Source organism: Plectropomus leopardus, chromosome 20 (assembly GCF_026936395.1).
Source record: "Plectropomus leopardus strain MGB_pleo_1.0 chromosome 20, ASM2693639v1, whole genome shotgun sequence".
Classification (NCBI taxonomy): domain Eukaryota; kingdom Metazoa; phylum Chordata; class Actinopteri; order Perciformes; family Serranidae; genus Plectropomus; species Plectropomus leopardus.
In genome coordinates this window covers 5,670,731-5,693,893 of record NC_142195.1, presented here as the reverse complement: position 1 = coordinate 5,693,893, position 23,163 = coordinate 5,670,731, and the positions used below count along the sequence as shown (strand labels likewise).

Here is a 23,163-nt window from a genome sequence, read left to right as displayed (position 1 = left end):
TACATAAATAAGAAAGTAGCCTAATCAAAATTAGCTCCGCCTTGCTAAACAACAACTTCAAATTCCTGCTTACATGTAGTTTTATCAGTATTAATAATTTAATTATTTGAAGTAGCTGGGTTTTCTTGCAGATACTTCTGTCATTTTACAAAGATAAAATTATGAATTATTTTACTTTGGATTTAGTGTTTTTAGATTGGTGTATTGTTACTTTTACTTAAATTCAATTTTTAGATACAGCGATAGCCTTCAAACTGTTCAAATATTATGCTCAAATTCTTTTAGAATAATGCTTGCACGGAGACTGTATGATCTTGCCTCATCCGCCTCTTTGCAGCGACCTGACTACATTTCCCACAAACCCCTTCACTAACGAAAATATCGCGTCAGGGACAACATGGCGGGCTAGAGTGTACATGGGGTCCGCTACTCGTCGACAAATTAAACCTTTTTTCTCCAAACAAACGACATATTCCTGAACAGGTACGTTGTCAAAGGCCGAATAACATCTGTGGCCGCAGTAAAATCATAAATGTAGCTTTTTAAGCTTCTCAACAAGAACAACAGGACGGTGCAAGTCAGGAGACCCTCATACAAGAAGTGTTGACATGCGAGTTTGAGCTTAGCTTTGTTCACTTTTCCACCTGTTTCGTCTATCATTGGCGCTTTTACCGACGTGTAAGGTTCAGTTTGAGTGTGTTAATGTGTGTTAGCTTGTTAAACTTCTGGCGGTCATTCTTAACGTCCAGACTTTGCGACCCCACACCTGTCAACGTCAGTAGTCCTGTCAGTTGAACGTATTTAGCTAAAGCTAGCAAAACAGTAAATTGCATAAAATAAGCTATTCTTGCTAATGCTATAACAATAAGTGGCGGTTTGCCACATAGTTAACGTTTAGTATTTTGCAGCAGTACTTAACGTGAGAGTTAAAATTGTTATTGTTAAATAAACAGTGGCTAATTTTGAGAGGAACAGAGTCTGTGGTTGTAATTTGCTCAAAGTTATACAATCTTCAACCAGAATAAATGTCCACACTTAAACTGAAGTCAGTATTTCAAGTGTGAAATCTAAATCTAGGTGATGCACGCTAAGCAAAAAATGACTATTGTGACTGTAGCCTATTTCAATTTACTTTTTCGGCTCGGTTTGTTTCTGTTCACGGCACCGAACCATATATATGTAACAATAATCCTTTCAAAGAAAAATAATCCAAATAAACTGTATGATTATCGTTGCAGAAAGGTGGAACCTGGTTCCATTGTGATGCTGGAAAGCATAAAACATCAAACTATTTTTTTTTTATCAACTGTAGCAACTAAATACCTGAAACAGTATCAGTATTATTTCATGCAAACAACACGACTGTAATAGCAGGAAAGTCATTGTATTTCCTTTATTTATTTTCTTCCACTACTGCCATATGTTTGAAATGTATAGTGGGTAAGCATTGATGCTGAACACATTGATTCAGTGACCTGAATGCTTAGTCATGAGCAGTGATACTTGTGCTGACATGAGGTGTCTTTAGTCTGAGAACTGAACATAAGATAATTTCCTTTGCACATTGTGATGCAAAAGACATAATTTGGATTTAAATAGAAGAATTTAGCTCGTCAATTTGGCTTTTTGCGTTAAGACTTTTGCATGTTAAAAGTCTACTGTGAGACTTGAGGTTAAATGCAATTGTAATTCCTATCAAACCGCATTCTGGGAGAGGATTTTGTGGGTTTCTGTTTTTTTTTTATCCAGTATATTTGGCTTTGCAAATATATAAATTGAAAAAAAATAATTCAATTATTTATGCAGTAAATTCTCTGCACATATCACTTGTTTTATGCAAAGCATGCAGGCCATACCGCTGCTTTTCCACAGCGAGGTTCCCAATCTCTGAGTAATTTTTACTCAGAGATTGGGAATACAATGGTATACAATGCATGCTTTTTCTAAAAAGAAAAAAAAAATTCATAAACTCATACAAAAGTCATCCCTCTTAATTGTCAATTATGACTGAGTAGGAGTATGTGGTGGTGTGTTTATTTGCGGAATCTCTACCCTCTGCCTATATTTTCTTACTTTTGTATTATTTTTATGTGTTCGAGATGTTCTGGGGCACAGCGCACAGGTGAGATTGGGACTTAATTAAGAGGTAGCGAGTAGGTGCCAGACTGAGACGAAGCCATGGAAATGTAAGGTTTGTTTCTTGAATACTGATGCAGCTTTGACTTCCTGTGTATTTTTTTAGGTCAAAATGTTTCGTCGGTCAAGATTTAGTATTCGGCCCAATGTCGGTACGGCAGGGAGAACAGCAGCAACACCTCAGGAAACCCCTTCAGCAAGTCAGGAGGCCAGTGAGACCCCTAAAGATGTCAGTGAGAGCAGCACTGCGCCTGCTGAGACAGATAACACATCTGTTGTGACCCCATCAGAAAAACCTACAGCCTCAGGGTGAGTGACAAGTATTGAATCACATGTCTACTACTTTTATTTATATATATCAGTAGTAACTCTTCTTAATGCTGTTTAGGGATGGGAATGACCAAAATGGGGAAGGCACCAGCTCTTCAGCAGCAGTTCAGAGAAGGAAGCGCTTTTCCATCAAGCCCAAAGTGGCCCCAGGCCGCACCTCCGCCCTTGCTCGGGCACCAAAATCCCCCATCAAGGCAGTCTCTGAAACTCTTACTGAAGTCCCTGTCTCAGACCTGGACAAGCTGACTACGTCCAGCCAAACTGGGACTTCAGCTGCCCCTCAGAGACTCCAGTCCCCGAGGCGACGGAGGTCTTCAGAAGAGAGCAAGCAGCCCAAAATACAACCTAAACCCACCCTCATCTCGTCTGACAGTACGGAACCTTCAGCTGCTCCTTCAGCTGAGGACTCTGCAGAACAAACCCACCTGCCCACAGAGAGCGGCAAAGAATTAGAAAGCACGTCAGGCAGTCAAGTAAAAGAATTTCCTTTCAAAGTACCAGATAAAGTCCCCCCCTCTCTACCAGACAAAGATGCTATCGAGATATCGGAGAAAGCCAAGACTCTCGTGTCATCTAAGTGTGGGCTCTCACTGTCACCGCCAGCGTTCTCCTTGAGTAGACTCCTGAACGACCCGTCAGACATACAGAGACTGGCAAAGGCCCAAAAGCTCCGAGAGCTGCTCAAACAGGAGATGAACAAAGAAAAGGTAAGCTCAGATAATTCAGTAGTTTCAAGGATTATATACTGTTATATATAATCATTGCATTTACCCTTTAACACCTTGATCAAAATCAGTTTTCTCGTGCTGCATTCAGATGCTTTTCAATTGCATTTAAGCCTCTGAAACCTGGAAAAATTGGTTTGATTTCTTTCAGAAACATGGGAAAACACACAGTGAGCAATTTGGCAAGAAATATCCTTCAAATTGCAAAAAAACTACTTTTAAAAAGAAAAAAGAAATCTTTTAACACTCTCTTAAGGTCATTTGCTATTTTCTTTCCTTTTCTTTCTCTGTTTGTTTTGTTTCTTAATTGTACTAGTTTTCAGGTAATTTTTTTGTAACTTTTCAGTATTTCCTGGCTATTTTTTGGGCCTTTTCTTGTCAAATTTTTCAAAGAAATTAAGCCAATTTTCTAAGGTATAAAAGGGTTAAAGACTGTACCAATTGATGTTGCAGAAATTGAAGAAAGACAAGGCACGTGTGAAGGAATATACCTTAGATCCTGCCAAAATGACCATGAGGGACCTGATCCGTTATCTGCCGCTGTCGAACCCCATGCCGTAAGTGTCTCTTCTGCAACTTAGTCAAGCTTGTGTAACATTTAACCCTTATCTTTATAGATAAGGGTTTCTGTTGATTATGCTGGATCTTATTTGACATGCAGGGTTTTTTTGTGGTTCCTTTTCTTATGTTTTTTTCCAGATCTACTTTAGAAGAGTCGGCACAAGAGAACGAGACTGTGGTCCCACCGTCTCCAGCAAGAGAGGAGTAGGTTTATACCATCGTCTCTCTAAAGTCTCTTATTCTGACTTTTCTTACCTGTTTTAGTACTTGAGTATTCAAAGGGATTTGATGTTTTTATGTCAAGTTGTCTTATTATTTGATGGGAAATTATCTCACGGAAACCAGTTGACTATAGCATGATTTTGGTTAAAAAGGAAAATGAAGAATTAGTGAACTCAGATATACACTAATCAGCTAAGATAGCAAGTATAACATGACGACATAATTTAAGTGCCAAAAAAGTTTTAACAGACCACTGCCTAGACATGCCCCAAAACAAGCCCCTTTCCTTCTGTGATGTAATCCCTGCAGGTCACCAGAGAGAGCGCAGCAACCTGAGGTTACCCCTGAAATGGCGAGCACAGGGGAGGAGGAAGAGGCAGCAGAGGCAGGGGTAGAGGATGAGGAGGATGAAGGCATCATGGTTCCTCAGGTCAAAGTAGCAGAGGACGGATCACTGATCATTGATGAAGAGAGGTCAGTGGACTTCTAGAGGTTATGAAATGCATTCACTCATGTTTATTTTCTTCTCTTCACTTTGTTATTGAAGATACAATGTTGTACATCTCGAGTCTTTTATTACCTTTATAAGAACTGACTAACAATGTCCACAAATACATCTATAACACCCTTCAGATTATGTGTTTTTTTTCTTAATAAACACATCATTGTGGTATTAGACATGTTAGAGCTAATCGTGATGTTAATCATACTCTCTCACCGTATGTCTCAGCTTGACGGTGGAAGTTCAGCGAGCCAAAGGACCAAATCCAGCTCAGGATCGAGACCCCATCTTCGAGCGTGGCTCCACTACAACCTACTCAAGCTTCAGAAAAGGGACCTACACAAAACCCTGGTCAGGCGAAGGTAGATCCGATATCAGTATCTGATCGTCGTACCGTCCTTATAGCACACATTTTGCATGCCTGGTTCATATTGGTTTTAATGTCATGATTGTTTTGCCTTTTTCCACCAGAGACAGATATGTTCTTCCTGGCAATAAGCATGGTGGGGACAGACTTCTCCATGATTTGCCAACTGTTTCCTCACAGAGCACGATCAGAGATAAAGGTTAGTGATAAATATGTACATATGTTCCTAGAGCATGATATCAATTAGCAATACATTGCATCAACAAATACTCAATAAAATGATTGATTTTGTTGATTGTATTGTTTAAACTTTTAGAACAAATTTAAAAAAGAAGAGCGAGAGAATTCCTGGAGAATCGACAAAGCCTTCAGTAAGTTTTCAGAAGGGCAGTATGTATAGCTGGATGAATACAATATCAAATAATTAATACTCCCTGTGCAATCCTTGAGTATATTTTCATGCAATATTTTATATTAATTATTTTGTAGGAGAGAGGCGCAAACTGGACATAGAGTATTTTTCTAAGCTGCTGGAGAAGATTCTGGAAGTTCAGAAAAACAGGAAAAAACTAAAGTCACTCGCTGGAAAAAAGTCCCCCAAGAAACCCAGGAGAAAGGCAAAGGGTAACTATACCGCTTCATGCTTTTTAACATGTTTAAAACTCAGTGACTTGTGTGTTATGCTAAACAATCCTTGTTCTAATTCCCTCTTAAGAAAAAAAAGCTGCAAGGAAGCTGAGTGTTGTGGAGGAGGAAGATGAGGAAGAGCAGAATCAAACCCATGACTTGGAGGAGGAGGAGGAGGGAGAGAAAGAGAATGAGGACCTCCGTAATGATGGAGAAACCCCTGATGCTAAGCCTAAAAAGAAACGCAAAAGAAAGAACAAACAGGATGACTCGACTGAGGAACCAAAGGGCAAAAAAAACAAAATGGGTGAAAAGAGAAGTGAACAAGGTACAGAAGCATTCTGTTATTTCATGAATATGTTTTTGTTTGTTATGAAAATCGGTAGAAAAATGTTTGCACAAACATTGCAATTTTGACTGAAGATCCATTGGGATACAGTGTAGTTTTGCCAACTGGTTTAACAAGATTTCTAGAATATGAATGCAATTCTAAATTTTGTCTTTTTTTTACCATATCAAAATTATCCCAGTTTCTCCATGAGTGCTTGGCCTTTGTTAAACGCTTGCCTGTTACTTTTGCTTTGCTTTTGTATGCGTAGATGAGGCCTGCATACCTGAAGACGCTGAAGCAGCACTTCCCGAGGGCTGTCCAAATTCAGACATGTAATTAATCTTTAAAAATATTTTTTTAATAGAGTATTTTGCATCTTTAGTTGGTATTAAAATTTTTGTTTTGTCTGAATATTCAGGTCTGAAAAGACAGAGAATGGGAGTGCAGCCAAGGACACCACAATCAAGCCAGCAAAACTCTCACGCAGCAGAGCACCAAAACCCTTACTGCCTCTGGGCCGAAAGTGGGGTAAAAAGTCTGCAGCACCTTCCACAAAGGCCAGCGATGGTGCATCAGATAAAGGGGATGAGAGTGTGAATGATGGAGCCTCTAAAGAGCAGGTTAATATTTTTACTTTCAGTTTAGAGTATTCAGATATCTCTACCCATTGTTACGTTGGCTTATTGACATTTCTGCTAACCTTTCAGGTAAATAAAGATGCATCACCCAAAAAGAAATCAGCCAATGATGACATTTCCTCTGAAGAAGAGGATGCCACCATTCAACCTCCGAGACCTACGAGGTACAATATTTCATATTTTTAAGACTTCCATTTTAATATTGTATCCAAAAATATTCCTAATTCCAAAGTACTAAAATACTACGGCTATAATAGGATAGGAGTGGTTCATCATTGTTTGATTTTGTTTTATAGATATGGGAGAGTGCCCAAACCCACCAAGCCCTTGAATTACCCTGCCAAAGAAGCTGCACACTCTTCTGAAACCACTCCCGCCTCACCACCGGGGTCCACTGCCTCTGCTGCCAGGCCTAAACCCAAAGGCACAGCCAAGAGAGGAAGATCATCAAAGTCACAATCAGCCCAAGAGTCCAAAAAGCCCAAACTAGTCACCCTCAGGGCTTCTCAGTCAGAATACAGCGATGAGGAGGATGAACGGCAGCGAGATGAAGAGCTGGAGGAGGAGGACGAGCATTCTGCATCCAGTAAAGACAGCACTGCCCCTGTGTTTGTGCCTGCCAGCCTGCGCTCTCCACATCCTGTAACGTCAGAGGTGGAAGAGACAATGGAGGAAGTATGATAAAACTGTTTCTTGTCATGTCTTGCACAGATGCACATCATCCATTATTTTTATTTCGTTTTTGCATTATTCTTTGTGCATGTTTTTTCATTCCATTATTCAAACCCTTCACTCTGACTCCCCCATCCCACACATAGCTTGATATCTTGGCCAATATGTCTGATGTGTTGAGCATCTCCCAAGATGCACTGTGCCCTGATGCCTCTTGCGAGCAGGCGCAAAATGAGACAGGCACAGCTGAACCCTTTGAACATCAGTTGGATCTGCTTGTTGTAAGTGTCCTATGCCTAAAATAAATTTCCATTGAAAATATATAGCTATTCCCAGTTACACTTTTCATATAATATTATTTCAATTTGTCTGCTAGTTTTGTTCAAGTTGGCCAACACTGATAAAATGCAATCTTATTTTCTTCCAGTGTCTTTCTCTTTTTAGTTTTAGTGCATGTAATTGGTTCATGGTTGGATTACACAATTGATTTTGCACTATTAAAGTAAAGAAAGGCAAGATGAGTTTGAACTAGAGCTGGGCGTATGTAGAAAATCAAATATCTCAATATTTTTTACCAAATACCTTACATTCTGATAATAATAATGACAATATTGTAGAGTTGACTATTGGTGTTTTACATATATATAGATATAATACTGATATATTGCCCAGCCCTAGTTTTAACAACATTGCATACAGTCTTCATGCATGAACTGAATAAATTCAAAGCAATCTTTTTGTATTCACATGTAATCAAATGACAAAGATGTAAAACAAAAATGAAAAAGAAGTGTAACTGGGGCTACTTTTATTACATATTATTCATTTACATCACATCCTTTTACAACTAGTTTGGCTTATAGCGGAAGCTTTTGATGTGACTCATGATGTATTTGTTTCCCTTGTAGGATGTGATAGACTTCCTTTCTTCAGAACACACAGAAGGTATGTTGAAGATGTACTCTGAGATTCTCCCATTTGAAAACACACATACATACTGTATGTATTTAGATGGTCTCAGAGTATTCATATTTTGTTGGTCTTTTTGTTTTAGTAGCTGAGGACGAGAGCTACAATGAAGCAGCTCAAACCCTTTTGACCATCGGTAACATGGCTCACATCTCTCAGTCAGCTCAGAATCAAATTGCCATGCAAGATCACATAGCAGGTTAGAGTCACAGAAAGCAAGACATCCTTATCCTTATTGGAATTGGTTTGCATTCCTTTTAGATTATGTTACAGTAAATTTTAAATGTGCTATTATGTTTAATTGCAGAGACAACACCAGTAAATGTAAATGAAACCAGCCATCACCAAGAAGAGGAGAATTCATCAATGCCTGCTACACAAGAGGAAACAAGTGCCACACCTCTTGTGTCTGAAACTTCTGGTAATGGAGTCACTGAAACATCAGAAAGTGTTATTACTGTGGAGCAACAAAACAGCACAACACACAGTGATGATCTACCCATTATTAAATCCAGTGATCTGAGGACTGGTTCTGATATGGACCCTACCCCTCAATTACACTCAAGTCTAGAGAGCCTTGAGAAAAATTCTCCACAGACAAGGAAAGGACGCTTACCCAAGGTGAAACCAAAGCCTAACTTAGGCCAAGCCTCAAGGGCTGCTAAGTCAAAATCCAGTGCAGACACATCAGCAGTACAGGCAGCTGAAGAGAGCTGCGCAGTTGCTCCTGATTTTTCTCAAGCTACTGAGACACTATCAGCTGCAGAGGAAGTCCCTGAGATGGCAGACAGTAGTCAAAAAATGTTAAAAGAAACTTCTTGTATTGAAGCCAGATTTACAGAAGAGCCTTCTGGCAGAGCAGATTACAGTGCCCCAGAAAGGCAGAACTTCTCTGAAGCCCAGTTTGAACCAAGTAAGGAACAGGCCACCAGAGAGACAGCGCCATCATCCGACTCTACAGATGAAAAACTGATTTCTCATATTGGGACGACTGAAAGCAGTTTTAAAAGACTGTTGGCATCTAATATAGTAGCTACAGAATCTCAAGTTAGCCAAGGGTCAAACAGACACTCAGTCCCTGTCCAAGAGAGCAGCGACTGTCCTGCTCCATGTGTTACACCCGTACAAGAGTTACCTGTGAGTCAGAAAGAAGAGGTTGAAGTTGCATCTAATCGCCAGACCAGGAGGAATCGCTACCAGAGAGTCAAACCTAACCTGGCACAGACATCAAGAAATATACAACTCAAACCTCAAACCACACAAGATACCATAGAGAATGACACTCTCCCAAGTCCTGCTCCCAAATTCCATAAAGAAACAATAACAGAGGTTGAAGCAGAACCAACTTGCACCACCTCTCCTGAAAAACCAGGTGAAAGCCCCGATTCAGCTTCAGATTTAACACCATCATTGGATTTAGGGTCTACTCTTACACCCACAGAGGACCTGTCTACAACTGAGGAAAAAAATATAGATGCTGGAGTCATTGGTCAGATGGAATCAAGTGGTGCAGCATCAGATCAGAGTGCCTCAGAAAACAAGACCTTCTCTGAGGCGCATGGTGGACCAAGTAGGGAACAGGCCACCATAGACACAAGGCCAACATTTGACTCAGTCCCTGTCCGAGAGAGCAGCGACCATCCTGCTCTGTGTGTTATACCTGTACAAGAGTTATCTGTCAGCCAGGAAGAGGAGAGTAAAGTTGCATCTACATGCAAGACCAGGAGGAGCCGATTCCAGAAAGTCAAACCCAACCTACAACAGACATCAAGGACTGTACATTCTAAACCTCAAACCTCAAAAGACACTGCAGAGAAATACTCTAAATCAACTCCTGCTCCTGAATTCCATGAAAAAACAATAGCAGAGGTTGAAGCTGAACCAACTTGCACCACGTCTACCGAAAAACCAAGTCAAAGCCCCGGTCCAGCTTCAGATTCGATACCATCATTGGATGTAGGGTCTACTCTTACACCCACAGAGGACCTGTCTACAACTGAAGAAAAAAATACAGATGTTGGAGTTGCTGGTCAGGTGGAATCAGGTGGTGCAACTTCAGATCAGTGTGCTTCAGAAAACCAGACCTTCTCTGAATCCGATGTTGAACCAAGTCGGGAACAGGCCACCAAAGACACAAGGCCAACATCTGACTCAGTCCCTGTCAAAAAGAGAACTGACTGTCTTGCTTCATGTGTTAAACCTGTACATGGGTTACCTGTCAGTCAGGAAGAAGAGAGTAAAGTTGAGTCTAAGTGCCAGACCAGGAGGAGCCGATTCCCAAAAGTCAAGCCAAGCCTAGCACAGACATCAAGGACTGCGCGTTCTACACCTCAAACCACAAAAGACATCATAGAGAATGTCACTGACCCAACTCCCAATACCAAATTCCATGATAAAACAGTAGCAGCGGTTGAAGCAGAACCAACTTGCACCACCTCTACTGAAAAACCAGGTCAAAGCCCTAGTCCAGCTTCAGATTTGACACCATCATTGGATTTAGCGTCTACTCTTACACCCACAGATAAAGTGTTTACAGCTGAGGAAAAAAATACAGACGTTGGAGTCGTTGCTGAGGTCAAATCAGAAAATGACACCTTTTCTGAAGCCCATGTTGAACCAAGTAGGGAACAGGCCGCCAGGGACAAAAGGCCAACATCTGACTCAGTCCAAAGCAGTGACCATCCTGCTCTGTGTGTTACACCTGTACAAGAGTTATCTGTCAGTCAGGAAGAAGAGACTAAAGTTGCGTCTACATGCAAGATCAGGAGGAGCCGATTCCAGAAAGTCAAACCCAACCTAGCACAGACATCAAGGACTGTACATTCTAAACCTCAAACCACCAAAGATACTAGAGAAAAAGACTCCAGCCCAGACCCAAATCCCAAATTTCTTGATCAAACAATAGCAGCGGTTGAAGCAGAACCAACTTGCACCACCTCTCCAGAAAAACCAAGTCCAAGTCATTCAGATTCAACTCTTACGCCCACAGATAAACTGTCTACAGCTGAGGAGAAAAAGAAAGATGTCGAAGTTGGTGGTGCAAAATCAGTTCAGAGTGCCTCTGAAAACCAGAACTTCTCTGAAACCCTGTTTGAATCCAGCATGGAACATGCCACCAGAGACACACAGTCGACACCTGAGTCTAGAGATGAAAAACTGATTCCTCATGTTGGGACAGCGGAGAGTCGTAACAATCTGCCGACATCTGACGTAGTTTTCACAGAATCACAAGTTGGACAAAGGTCAAATATTGACTCAGTTTCCATTTTAGAAAGTAGCGACCATCTTGCTCAGCTTGCTACACCTTTGGAAGAGTTACCTTTTAGTCAAAAAGGAGAGAGTGAGGTTGCATCTATCAGTCAGACTAGGAAAAGTCGATTGCACAAAGTCAAACCCAACATACCCCAGACATCAAGAGCTGTACGATCTAAACCTCAAACAACAAAAGATCCTGTCACACCCATGCAGCTTCCGCAGAAAACCTGCAGGCCAACTTCAAGTCCTGAATCCACAACCAACACAATAGCAGAACTAGAAGCAAAGCCGACTTGCAGTACCACCCCAGAACCAAGCCTGATTAAAAGTACTGGCACTGCACCTTTGTCAATACCACCACTGGAATCATGCTCTACTCATAAACCCACAAAAGAAGTACCTTTAACTGAGGAGCAAAAGACAGATGTTGAATGTGGACAAGACTCAAACTCAGAGAGCTCAGGACAAAATGTTCTTCAAAGAAGGCGACGCTTTTCCAAGGTCAAACCCAATTTAGGATCATCCCAGAGAACTACACGCACAAAACTACAGGCAAATAAACCCTCAGAACAATGCCATATGGACATCTCTCTAACCTCAGAACAACAGCCCGTGAACATTTACAATGTACAACCGGGAGTAGAACAGACAGCAGACATCAAACACTTGACATCAGCACATTGTTCATTATATACAGAACCTCCCAGCTCAGCAATGTTAGGACCTGTAGAGTCAGAGAAGTCATCTAACAGCACAAATGATAATGATTTGTCCTCTGATGGTGCCGTCATAGCAAAAACTTGGGCTGCTGAGAATCAGTTTGTGTTGACAGACTCGGTTCTTGAAAATAAGACAAGTGAAACACCCACAGTAGAAGGGGATTCCACAGGGGACAATTATGACAAGGTGGAGGCCAGGCCTACTTCACAATGGAAATCAAACCAGGACATGTCCATTGGAGCTACAGAGACAAATACCCAATCAACAGATGATCCAACTGCAGTTTCAGATGCCCAGTCTTCAAAAGATGGTTCAGCAGAGTCAAAAATTGAATCTATGCCCTCTACCGATACACAGTCCTCACTGGATCCAAAAGAAAGTGTTCAAGTGCCACGTTTCGAGGTCGACTGTGAGGCAGTTAGTCAAGATGCAGTCCAACAATGTCCTGAAACCACTGACACTAATCAAACAGCTGTCCTAAGGTAAGATATGCACAATATTTCCTAATTCTGTTGTCTAAGGACAAAGTATTAAGGGATTATTAGTTTAACAGAGTTTATTTTCCACTTAAAGCACTGACAACAATCAGTCAGAGGCAGCTGACTGTGCCTCAAGAAAACCTCCCCAGACTCGTAGAGGCCGGCTTATTAAACCCAAACCCAGCCTGAGTTGCAGCAGCCGACCTCGAAAACCTCAACCAGTTCAGGAGACAAAACAAGCAGACGCAGGTTTGACATCTTTTAACATAAAAGTTCCCTTTTCATCAAAGAATGCTGAGCAGATACTCAGGGTGACTGACTGCCATCTATGACCCTCCTGTATCTTCGCTGTTCACTAATGATTCTGCTTTTCGACACATTTTTCTACTCACCTAGGAAATGTGGATGCTTCAGTTTGCCACAAACCTGTGTCTGAATCCCGACCTGACATCCAGGAACCAGTGGAGGGAGGTGTTGAACAATGTAGTGACCCAAATTCCTCTTCAGATGATGCACGGTCTTTGCTGAGTGGCTTGACACAAGTTATGGAACAACTGAGTCAGCCTGACCCCCCTCCAGATGTTGCTGGATCCTCTCTGAGTTGTTTAAAACAAGTACCTTACAGTTGTACTCAGGTAAGAAATAATATGTCCTGGAGGAGGCATATCCTGTGATCATTACATGTATGATTGCAGTGTCTTTTTGTGTTGAAATTCCTGTTAAGCTTGTTAAAAGTTGGTCTTGGCCAGATATGTACAATTATGCAAATAACATGGAGCAATATTATAATATTTTTACCATGTGTCACTGACTAAGTTCATATTGGGTGGCAGTGATTCCCTACCAGGTGGTACTATTATAGAGTCACAAAGAGGTCAACTGTATAGTGCCAACAAAACTATACACCAAGTCATTGCAATAATAAACACTCCTATTTAGGGGCCCCATGTAGCTCACCTGGTAGAGTGTGCGTCCCATGTACAAAGGTGTCGACTTGCCTCGAACAATACACCTGTCCTATCAAAAAATAAAGGAAGCAAAAGCCCCAAAAATCTTTAAAAACATTAAAAAAGAAATAAACACACCTTTGACCATTTTTGTCAAGAAGCTTTTACCATATTAAAGGGACAGTTTATCTCCATATTAGAAATACAAATTTTCTTCATACCTGTGATGCTATATATCAGTCTAGATAGTTTTGGTGTGAGTTTTTGAGTGCTGATAACAGCCGTAGAGATGTCTGCCTTCTCTCCGATATAATGCAACTAGGCGCCAAAAAAATGCATTTGGAAAACTCAACAGCAATGTCTCTTTCCAGAAATCACGACCTGGTTACTCAAGATAATCCACAGAGCTTGTTGTGTGCAGTTTCATGTAGGAGTTATTTACTTTCTACCCACCTACACACACCAACCGTATGCGGCACAGAAAGAAGCATGCATCTACTGCTAGCTTACTTAGCACCTCTGAGCTAGCTGCCATTAGAGCTCAGCAGAGGAAATTGCCATTAATGTTTACATCTCACACTGTCATGAGCATGAGCCTCTTGTTCACGAATAGATGCACACTCCCTTCTGAGCGGTGATTTAGTTGGTGGGTGTAGTTCCTCAGATAGAAAATAGTTCCTATGTTTAACTGCTCACAACAAAGTCTGTGGATTATCTTGAGTAACTGGGTTATGATTTCTAGAAAGAGACATTGCTGTTGAATTTTTCAAAACTACTTTTTTGGTGCGTTGAGCACCACAAGCGGAGTTACATCTAGTTCCGTTATATTTGCGAAAAGGCAGACTACGACCCATATTGCCAACACTTGGCAACTCACACCAAAACAATCTAGACTGATAAATAGCACTAATAGTAAGAGTGAAAATAAATATTTTTGATTTCGGTGTGAACTGTTCCTTTAAATATGGTAAAAGCTTCTTGTTCAAGATTACATTCTGTCCATGGTCAAAGAATTGTTTATCAGTGCAGTTACTCAGTAAAGTAGTTTTTTGGAACTTTATAGCAGTCCTTTGTTGCTACTCAATCATTTTTAGTAGTCAATAATCTGACAAAAATATACAATTTTGATTTTTGGCCAAAATGTCCCTTTAAAGATTACTCATCAAACGTTTCTTTCTGATTCTCTTTACAATTGAAGGATGCATCAACATCAAGTACAGAAGGAACCCAGAGTTTTCCAAGTCTCACATTATTTCCAGACAGTAAGTCAGTTCTCAGCTGATGTCCTGTGAGTCTTATGCAGTATATGCAGTACAGTTTTGGCTCAAACTTCTCTTTCTTTCCCTCTCAGTGCTGTCACAGCAGGCGCCTTCAGATCCAGACGAACCGTTCTTCATCCTCTCGCTGACTGAGATCCCAGTCTGCTCAGCAGGGGAGGAGTTGGGCAGCACGCCGGAGCCCCTCACTTATCTTCCTCTAACAGATGCATCAGTAGAGCAGCAGAGGTTAGTGCCTGCCTTTTATCAGATAGTCATCCTGTTCATGCAGGCATGGATCTGTTTTTTTTTTGGCGTCTGATTCCACAAATCTCCTCATCCCTTATCAGTGCTACTGGAGAGAGTCCGGCAGCAGCAGGAGACAGGCTTCTCTCTAATGTTGCTGTGCCTGTGTCCATGGAGGAGAGTAGAGAGACAGGCCGAATGAATGTAATCGATAATAGGCCTGATCGCGCTGCATATATAGTAAGTGAAGTTACAAGAAACAATATGTAACCAGTGTGATAAAATGTATTTATTTGCAACACGTTATGTTTTTTCTCTCCCACACCAGGGTTCAATCACGGAGAGTCCAGTAGATCCACAAGGTACAGTGACTGCAAATTGCAAAATTTGTTCAAAGTTTGAAATACTTGTGAAAGGCATCTGAAAGCAGCAAAAGAAAATTGATGTCTCTGTGGGTTTCAAAGGGTTAAACTAACGATTACTGTGGTATATCTTATAGGAAACGCTTATTGTTTATGTTAATGGAACAGAGAGCATTATAGCCCATCCATCTAAATTATCAAAGACCGCAGAGAATAATGAGACTGAAATTCCCCCTTCAAAGCACAGACTAATGAGCATTAGAAGAACGGCCAGGCAGTACATGAATACTTTCTCATCACACGCACTCTCAGCAAATTGGACACATCTTTTTCATCATGTACCTGTTTCTCTCAGGAGCGGCCAAACTGCAGGTTAAGCCCAATAAAGCAGAGAGGGAACAAGCCAGCAAGACCCTCGCTGCCAAGGAAGCAGAGCCAATCCCCATCCAGACGAACACCACCCAGCTCTCAGAGCTTCCTGGGCCCTCTGTGCAGCCAAAAACGTTTGATGACATTGACACGGAGCAGCAGAAAGGAAGTGGTGATCATGTAGATGCTGAAAAGGAGACTCAGACAAGTGGGGAGGACCCTGAAGACAGCAGCTCAGGAGAGACAAATAAGCGGAGAAGAGGGACTTCTAGTAGGAATAGGTGAGATAAAGTGTGACACTTGTATAATTCCCCCAGTTTTCATGTCGGTATCCTTTTTTTTAAAAAAAAAAAAAAAATTTAAGTGTTAATTGATTCTTATATCCCAATACCTCACAGGAAACTTAAAGGCATCATTTCTGAGACAAACACTACTGCAGATTCTCCACCCAGCAAAGCAGCTTCTAAGGGCGCTAAGGTCAAAACTCCAACAGCAGGTAAACAATCTAACCCAACATCCACAGCCTCAGCATCACATGATGTCGCTTCGACACCCAAAGTGACAGAGGAAACCAGTTTAACATCCTCTACCACATCACCAACACACATCGAGATCGACGATGAACAGACTTCTGAGCACAACCGACTTTGCTCAGACACAACACCCAGCACCCCTTCATGTCCAGCTGAGGTAAGGAGGGTACAGAGGAAGATGAAAGGGCATCTCGAGTCAGTGCATTTTTGACTCATCCAAAAAAGAGTCGATTACAGCTTATCCTTCATTCTTTCTCTTCTTTTTCAGCAAAGTGTGGAGAGCATCTCTGTAGAGGAGGAACCCACCAGTGTGTCTCAGTATTTCTTAAGAGACATTTTTACTGAAGTGGATGACGGATGAGAGGTGGAGTGAGAAGAGGAACCTGCAGATGGCCCTTTTAAAATTTTTGTTGTATTATGTCTGTAAAAACTAATTTATGACTACAAGACTGTAGAGTGTTTATTTTGCTTTTAGTTGTCATGATGTGAAGCTGAATGTTTTATACTTTCACATGCACTTTGAAAATGTACAGTAGTTTCCATTTACTGAAATGCCTTTTTAAAAAGCCATCGGTTCAGATAACTATTTAATGGATCCATTATTAACTAAATTACTGGTAGGTCACTAGTTTGAATCAGATTGCCCAATTTGGTTATAAACTACCTGTGAAAATGTAAATATTGTACAATAACAAATGTGGTTTAGATTTTTATTTCTCCTCCATATCTGTTGTGTTTAAATACAGACCACAACATTGGTCGCAGGAAGAAAAGCATAACCTGATTATTTTACACCATGTATAGCTGTATGTTTTAATTTCCTTAATTAAGCCTCTTCTGTGTATTTTTGTGCTATGTTTTATTTATATTTTCTATTCTGAAATTAATATTGGTGTATTTGACAAATGATGTCTTAAAATTGACTTGCCATTCAGAAAAATGACAGAATTTTATTTTGTCAAATTGCATCATTCTCCAAATTCACCCAATACAGAGGAGAGGTAGTCAAAATTAAATTAAATTAAAGAAAATGTTCTGCCAGTTAGTTCAGATATTTTGTTATACTGTACACAGCATTGATCAGCGGTCCTTGTACAGATTTGCAACATTCATATCATTATTTTCAATACTTCAAACAAAAACACCTTATCTTCCTTTAATGTTTCAATTCATTAAAAGTAAAACATGGAATTCTGTATGATCTGAATAAACGGAGTCTTCCACCAACACTTGGTTCAGTCTTTCACCTCTGTAGATGCTAGTTTGCTTTTTTAAAAGCCTCCATGCAGGTGGCAGCCATGACCAGAGGCTTTCTGTTTAAGACATTATATATGATTGTTATAATTATGCATTTAAATTTAAGTTATAGAGAAAAATATATTATTTTTGTTTTAATTTACCATTTTTTTCTAATTTCCTGTTTGTTTGTTTTTTCAGCATCTTTTTTGCTTATTTCAGGTAATTGTATTGAAATTTTTTTTTTCCAATGTCCAAAGTTTTTTGTTTGTTTTTTCTAAGTTGCTCATTGCCTTCTTTCTGTGTTTTTAAATGAAATCAAGTCAATTTTGTTCATGTTCAAAGGGCTTATTATAGGTATGTTTTAAAATAGTTGAAATATTCCATTCACATGATACAGTACTCTTGTGAATCACTGTGTTTACGCAGTCATTGTTGCATGTGACACAGTGGAGTAAAAGACACTAAGGTCTGAGACTCATATAATCCCATTTGCTGCAACCTCTTGTAGTGAGGCTTAAGACTGTTTGATCTCTCTGTTGAGTAACTAACTGCTCTGTCCGCAGGTCCACTCTTAACACTCAGCCAGTCAGCTGTGAGATTAGTCGCTCCGCCACTGTTCTGCCTGCACAGAGACTGGAGCCGACTGCTGAGGCACCGCAGAGAGGCAACATGGACAATAACACCCAGGTTAGTGAAAAAAATGGATTATTGCATTTTCATGAACTTCTAATTCATTACATGTGTTCATATTGTGGTTCAGTTCAGGAATGTGTGTATGGTTGTTTGGTTTTCATTCGAGGTAATATAACTACTTTAAAAATGTTCTTTTACCAGTTTTTGTCATTTTAAATGCTGGAAAAAGTATCTGCTGGCCAAATTCTTGAGTGATTTGTGCTGCAACATTATAGTTTCTTGATAGAAGCCATACGTTGTTTCTGTGAAAAACTAAAATTAGTTGATCACGATCAATCTGCGTCATCATCAGTTTCTATTGTGGCCTTTATAATCTCTGAAAGGGCAAACATTTAAATTAGTTTGCTAAATTTGAGTGAACTTCAGGTTATGTAATTTTTTGGGGTCTGTGCAGAGCAAAATTACAACATATGATCACGGCTTAGGCTCAAAAAACATGACTGAATTATGTAATAACCACCTGATCCCTAAAGCTGTATGTCACCTAACGTATGGCTTGTTAATAATGCATGGTAAACCCCAAAAGAATGCCCGTTAACAATGTGGTTATGCTATGTAATGAAAATCACATGTATATGGCTATTTCTACAATTACCCCCCAATGGAAAAAGAAAAAAAAAAAGCTCAAATCATCGTTATCAATTGCAAGAAATTGCTAAAATGTGACACTAGAACAACCATATTCATGTTATTAGAAAATGATGCAAATTAAAGGGAGAAATGTCCAGAAACTAAATTTATGATTATTATTTATTTATTTTTAATTTATTATTATATTTATTGTTTTTTTTTTAATGTTTGTTTAGTTTTTTTCATTCCCCCCTCTTTTTTGCTATTTTTGAGGCAATTCACTCAGTACCTTTTTAATAATTTTTTTTTGCTAATTTTGGGGTCATTTCTTATTAAGTTGCTCATTGATTCCCATGTTTTTGAGAGAAATCCTGATTTGCTCAAGCTTGAAAGGGATAAAAAGAGAATCTCAAAAAAAAGAGAAGAAAAATCTCATTTGGAAACCTGCTACTAAGTGGCTTATTAATAAGGAATTCCATTGAGGAATTCCATCGACTACATGTGGACTTTGGAAGAGTTTTCCTGTTGCTTAACATATCAAATAACATCTGTTGTTATAGACAAGGACAAAGGTAACATTGTCTATTATTGGGAAGTGAATTCCAACCAAATGCACTTTGTCATTGCCTAGTCTCAGGGCTCTGACAGCTGGACTGCATTCAAGGATTAATGTGATGCACTAATTTAATGCTGTTGCCCCATAGGGTCTGGGCTCTCTGGGTCAGTGTGTTTGAAGTCTGTTGCTGAATGCATCATCTGGGTGTTTAAAGGTCACAATTCTGGTAATAGTGACTGCCAGCTGAAATAATGTGGTAGTCATGTTTATTTTTACTGTATATCATCAACAACAGCTGAGAATTGGAAATACTAATCACACTCCCTCACTCTATGACTCAACAAGACTTAAAGAGTCTACAGCCTGCAAGCAGCTCCACGAGGCTGCACTCAGGCACAGGGGTGCTTTGGGCTAAGTAGTGACATCATGTTCATAGTGTTAATATTCAGCAGGTATAATGTTTACCATTTTTACCATCTTGGTTTTGCTTGTAGGTATACACTTAACACAAAGTACAGCTAAGGCTGATGGGAATGTTGTTAGTTTGGGTTTTTTTGTGACCAAGTTTTTATTGTTTTTTTTTTCCTTTTCTTTCATTCAATTAGGAGGTTAAAATTCATATGAAAGTGCCATAACAGAAACTAGAATTCCATAGCTCATCCATTCAGTCATGCACTCACATAAACATTATTGGAATCTGTTCATATATTGAATAAATCAAAATCTGCAAAAATAGATAAATACATCAAGTAAATGATAGATACATCACATATACATAGATATACATAGATATTTAGGGTGAAACCCAAAATAAAAACAACAGTGTGCTATGTACAAGTCAAGGCATATAAACATAGTAAATAATAATAAAATAAATTAATAAGAAAGTATATACACATACATATACATACATCCACATATCACATATACACACATACATACAAATGCACATACATCATTTTCTAACCTCCATCTCAATTTTGATCATACACTTTATAATGTGAGTTTTAAAAATGTTTGGCCATGAACCAAAGTATTAAACTTGATTCAGTTTGACTTGATTATAGCATACAGAGAAGTGGGGGATCTCAAATTTTTCAAGATTACAGGGAATATGAATGCTTGAACTAAGAATTGCAGCATGTCCAAGAGTTATGAAGACATTTTACCCAAAACCACATGGGGGCTTTAGAGGAAAAGTCAAGGGTTCAGTCTGTGGGATACATCATCTGGGAACCATGAAGGGCTGTGCAAAATGTAGTGCAAAAGCAAGTTTTTGTCGGTTTATTTGACATTTAAAAAATGAACATAAAGGAAATGATGGAGTGTATGTGGAGAGCATTGCAGTAAGAGAACGTTTTTTATTATTTACTATTGTTTGTTAGTTAAGTAGTTGTTTATTTGTGTTGATTTCTTATTTATTTGTGTTGATTTATATCTCTTTATGGAAAGTGCAAGGTTCGGCACTGCACACCGCCATCATTGTCAATACCAGCCTCATAGCACTCTGAAGCCGGCCATACATCAAACATTTTTTGTCGCTGATAAATTACAATGTTGGAATAAAATCTTGAGAGTTTGGTTTTTGCAGCTAACCAACAGGTGCTGGTGGTGAGGCAACAAAATCCAAAAATTAAAGCTGAATTGATGAGAATTCTGTTTACATATTCTCCCTTTTATCTTCTGTTTCTAGCATTATGTATTTTTGTGGACATGTAAGGAATTGTGTCATATTTCTTAAAGGATTTTTTTTTAACCAGGGACAGGAGGGGAAATAACCCTCAAAAGTTAGTTGCAGTCTTGCAAAAAGTCATCCTGCAAGATCCCCAGTGTTTGGAAAAATATATAGTATATGACTAAAAATTACATTGTCTTTAGATGTGAAATGGCGTCGGACTTTGGTCTCGTCAAAGTCTTCTAGTGTTAGGCAGAAACTGTATCTGTCTTTTTTGTGAACAGAATATGAATTTTCATAGATTTGACTCAAAGATGATTATTTTTCCATTTGTCTCCTACAGGATGAGGAGGTGATGAAGCAGATTGAGAGGGAGGTGAGAATGCGAGAGGGGGCCAGCAAACTGCTGGCAGCTTGTTCCAGGAGAGAGCAGGCCCTGGAGGCCTCCAAGAACCTGCTAACCTGCAACGCTCGCATTCTGGCCCTGCTCAGCCAACTGCAGAGGATGAGGAAAGCTCAAATCCTTCAGCGGGTGGGACGCAGGTCAGATGGAGTGCAAGGATATTTTATATGCATGGGTTAAGACAAATAACTGATGTATTATCAGTGGAGAGGGATAAAGAGATGTGATTATGTGTTATTGAAGAGCAGAAGCAGGTGAAATATTTGTAGATGTTGCCTTGCCTCCTAACAGCCACTAGAGGTCAGGCAAGTTTACTTTTTCAATTCTTGGAGTCCAGTAATTCCAAAACAAACCTTTGTTTAGTTTATGAGTTTACCAGATTTGTTGTGTTTATAATGCATCGGTGTACAAAACATTATACATATGATTACGAAATTTACAACCATAGGCTTTGTTGTGGTAGACACTTAACATTTTAACCCTTTGAGACCTGAGCAAATTGCCTTGATTAAAAAAGCAGGCTAAGAACAGCTTAACAATAAATGGCCCAAAAATTAGTTACAAGAAACAGTTACAGTTGAAAGACAATTACCTGAAAATAAGCACACAAAACGTGAAAACAGAAAGAGGCAAGAAAATGACCTTAAGAAAATGTGAAAAATAAAATAAAGAAAGATTTTTTTCTGTACATCATTTTAAATGTATAATAATAAGAATTACAAATATATTTTTCTGGACAGTTTCCCCTTTTTTGGATAATATCTAATAGTTTCCCCACAGCTAGTTGCTCATTACCTTTTCCCTGTGTATTCAAAAGAAATCAAACCAATTTTCTCTTGTCCCATTGATTTAAAATGCTTGTGAAAGGCTTCTGAATGCAGCACAAAAAATACTGATGTTGATCAGGGTTCTAAAGGGTTAATAAAATACAATACAATACAAGTTAAAATAAATATCTTTTTTGAAACAAAAGATGTTTAATTTTGTTGAGACTGTGAAACAGATGTCTAGATTCAGCTTCAAATTTGTGCTGCTGCTGTTCTGGACTGCACGAGTGTTCCTGTTCCTTTGTCCGTCCCCTGTGAATCCTGAACTGCACAGCATGAATGTATGCATGGGTGGTTGGATAGCTGATCGATTTCTTTGACTGCAGGCCATCTGAAGATGTTGTGCCATGTTTGGGGAAAGTATCCCTTTCAGGTGAGTGTTAAATATCTTGCCACAAATTTATAAAAATGCTGCAACCAAGCTTTTATATTTCTTACCTTATTATATTTACTCTGTAGACCTGCGAATCCCACTGATGTGGAAGGACTCGGAGTACTTCAAAAACAAAGGAGGTAAGTGAGGATGTTGGGATTAGGGGGAAGTGATTGCATTAATGAAAATGAAAAGAGTTAATTGCATTGGAACCTTGTTGACCTCATCATAACACCGAGTTCTTGTGCTGGATATTATTTTTACTTTTATTAAGTTAAGGAATACTTCACCTGAAAAATGATGTTTGTTTGGTGTTTGTATATCAGATACTCACAGTGTGTTACCTTGAATTTGTGTAGAAAACTTTTCTTTTTCCTCTGTGCCTATACGGTGAATGGATAATCCCAAAAAAAAAGGCTAAACATATGTCACAAATGGGAGTAAACAGGGATCATTTTATAAAAAGTAAAGCTATATCAAAACATGCTTTTACAAACTGTCACACAACTCCTGCAGTATAATCCAAAGCCCCTTTTGGACATGCTCTGCAAACCTGAAATTATTTAGACATTACCCAGAG

At 39.4% G+C, this 23,163-nt stretch overlaps 2 protein-coding genes across 6 annotated transcripts in view; both read left to right on the top strand.

Annotated features, from left to right (window-relative positions):
• The first annotated feature begins 380 nt into the window (after window positions 1–380).
• Window positions 381–17,474, top strand: LOC121959504 (uncharacterized). Of its 4 annotated transcripts, none has more exons than XM_088071051.1 (28): window positions 381–483; window positions 2,243–2,445; window positions 2,525–3,173; window positions 3,645–3,748; window positions 3,891–3,956; window positions 4,284–4,448; window positions 4,705–4,838; window positions 4,948–5,042; window positions 5,160–5,214; window positions 5,333–5,467; window positions 5,559–5,798; window positions 6,070–6,133; window positions 6,220–6,421; window positions 6,509–6,603; window positions 6,736–7,114; window positions 7,258–7,392; window positions 8,020–8,056; window positions 8,169–8,279; window positions 8,388–12,537; window positions 12,629–12,783; window positions 12,931–13,169; window positions 14,680–14,743; window positions 14,833–14,986; window positions 15,088–15,223; window positions 15,312–15,345; window positions 15,701–15,995; window positions 16,113–16,404; window positions 16,516–17,474. In XM_088071051.1, exons 2-28 carry the CDS (start codon window positions 2,249–2,251, stop codon window positions 16,606–16,608), a joined length of 8,475 nt encoding a protein of 2,824 aa, XP_087927177.1. In that variant the 5' UTR covers window positions 381–483; window positions 2,243–2,248; the 3' UTR covers window positions 16,609–17,474. The 4 variants fall into 4 exon arrangements, with proteins under 4 accessions (XP_087927177.1, XP_042364774.2, XP_087927180.1 ...); XM_042508840.2 differs by having other exon boundaries at window positions 8,166–8,279; XM_088071054.1 differs by lacking the exon at window positions 7,258–7,392.
• A 367-nt stretch (window positions 17,475–17,841) lies between these two features.
• LOC121960080 (rhotekin) overlaps window positions 17,842–23,163 on the top strand; it is a 53,908-nt gene continuing 48,586 nt past the window's right edge. Inside the window, exons 1-4 of one of the 2 annotated variants that reach the window (XM_088070698.1) lie at window positions 17,842–18,173; window positions 21,324–21,523; window positions 22,537–22,583; window positions 22,670–22,723. In XM_088070698.1, the coding sequence (XP_087926824.1) occupies window positions 18,156–18,173; window positions 21,324–21,523; window positions 22,537–22,583; window positions 22,670–22,723 (319 nt within the window). In that variant the 5' untranslated portion in view covers window positions 17,842–18,155. The remainder of the gene's footprint in view (window positions 18,174–21,323; window positions 21,524–22,536; window positions 22,584–22,669; window positions 22,724–23,163) is intronic. The other variant, XM_042509680.2, reaches the window with a different exon arrangement.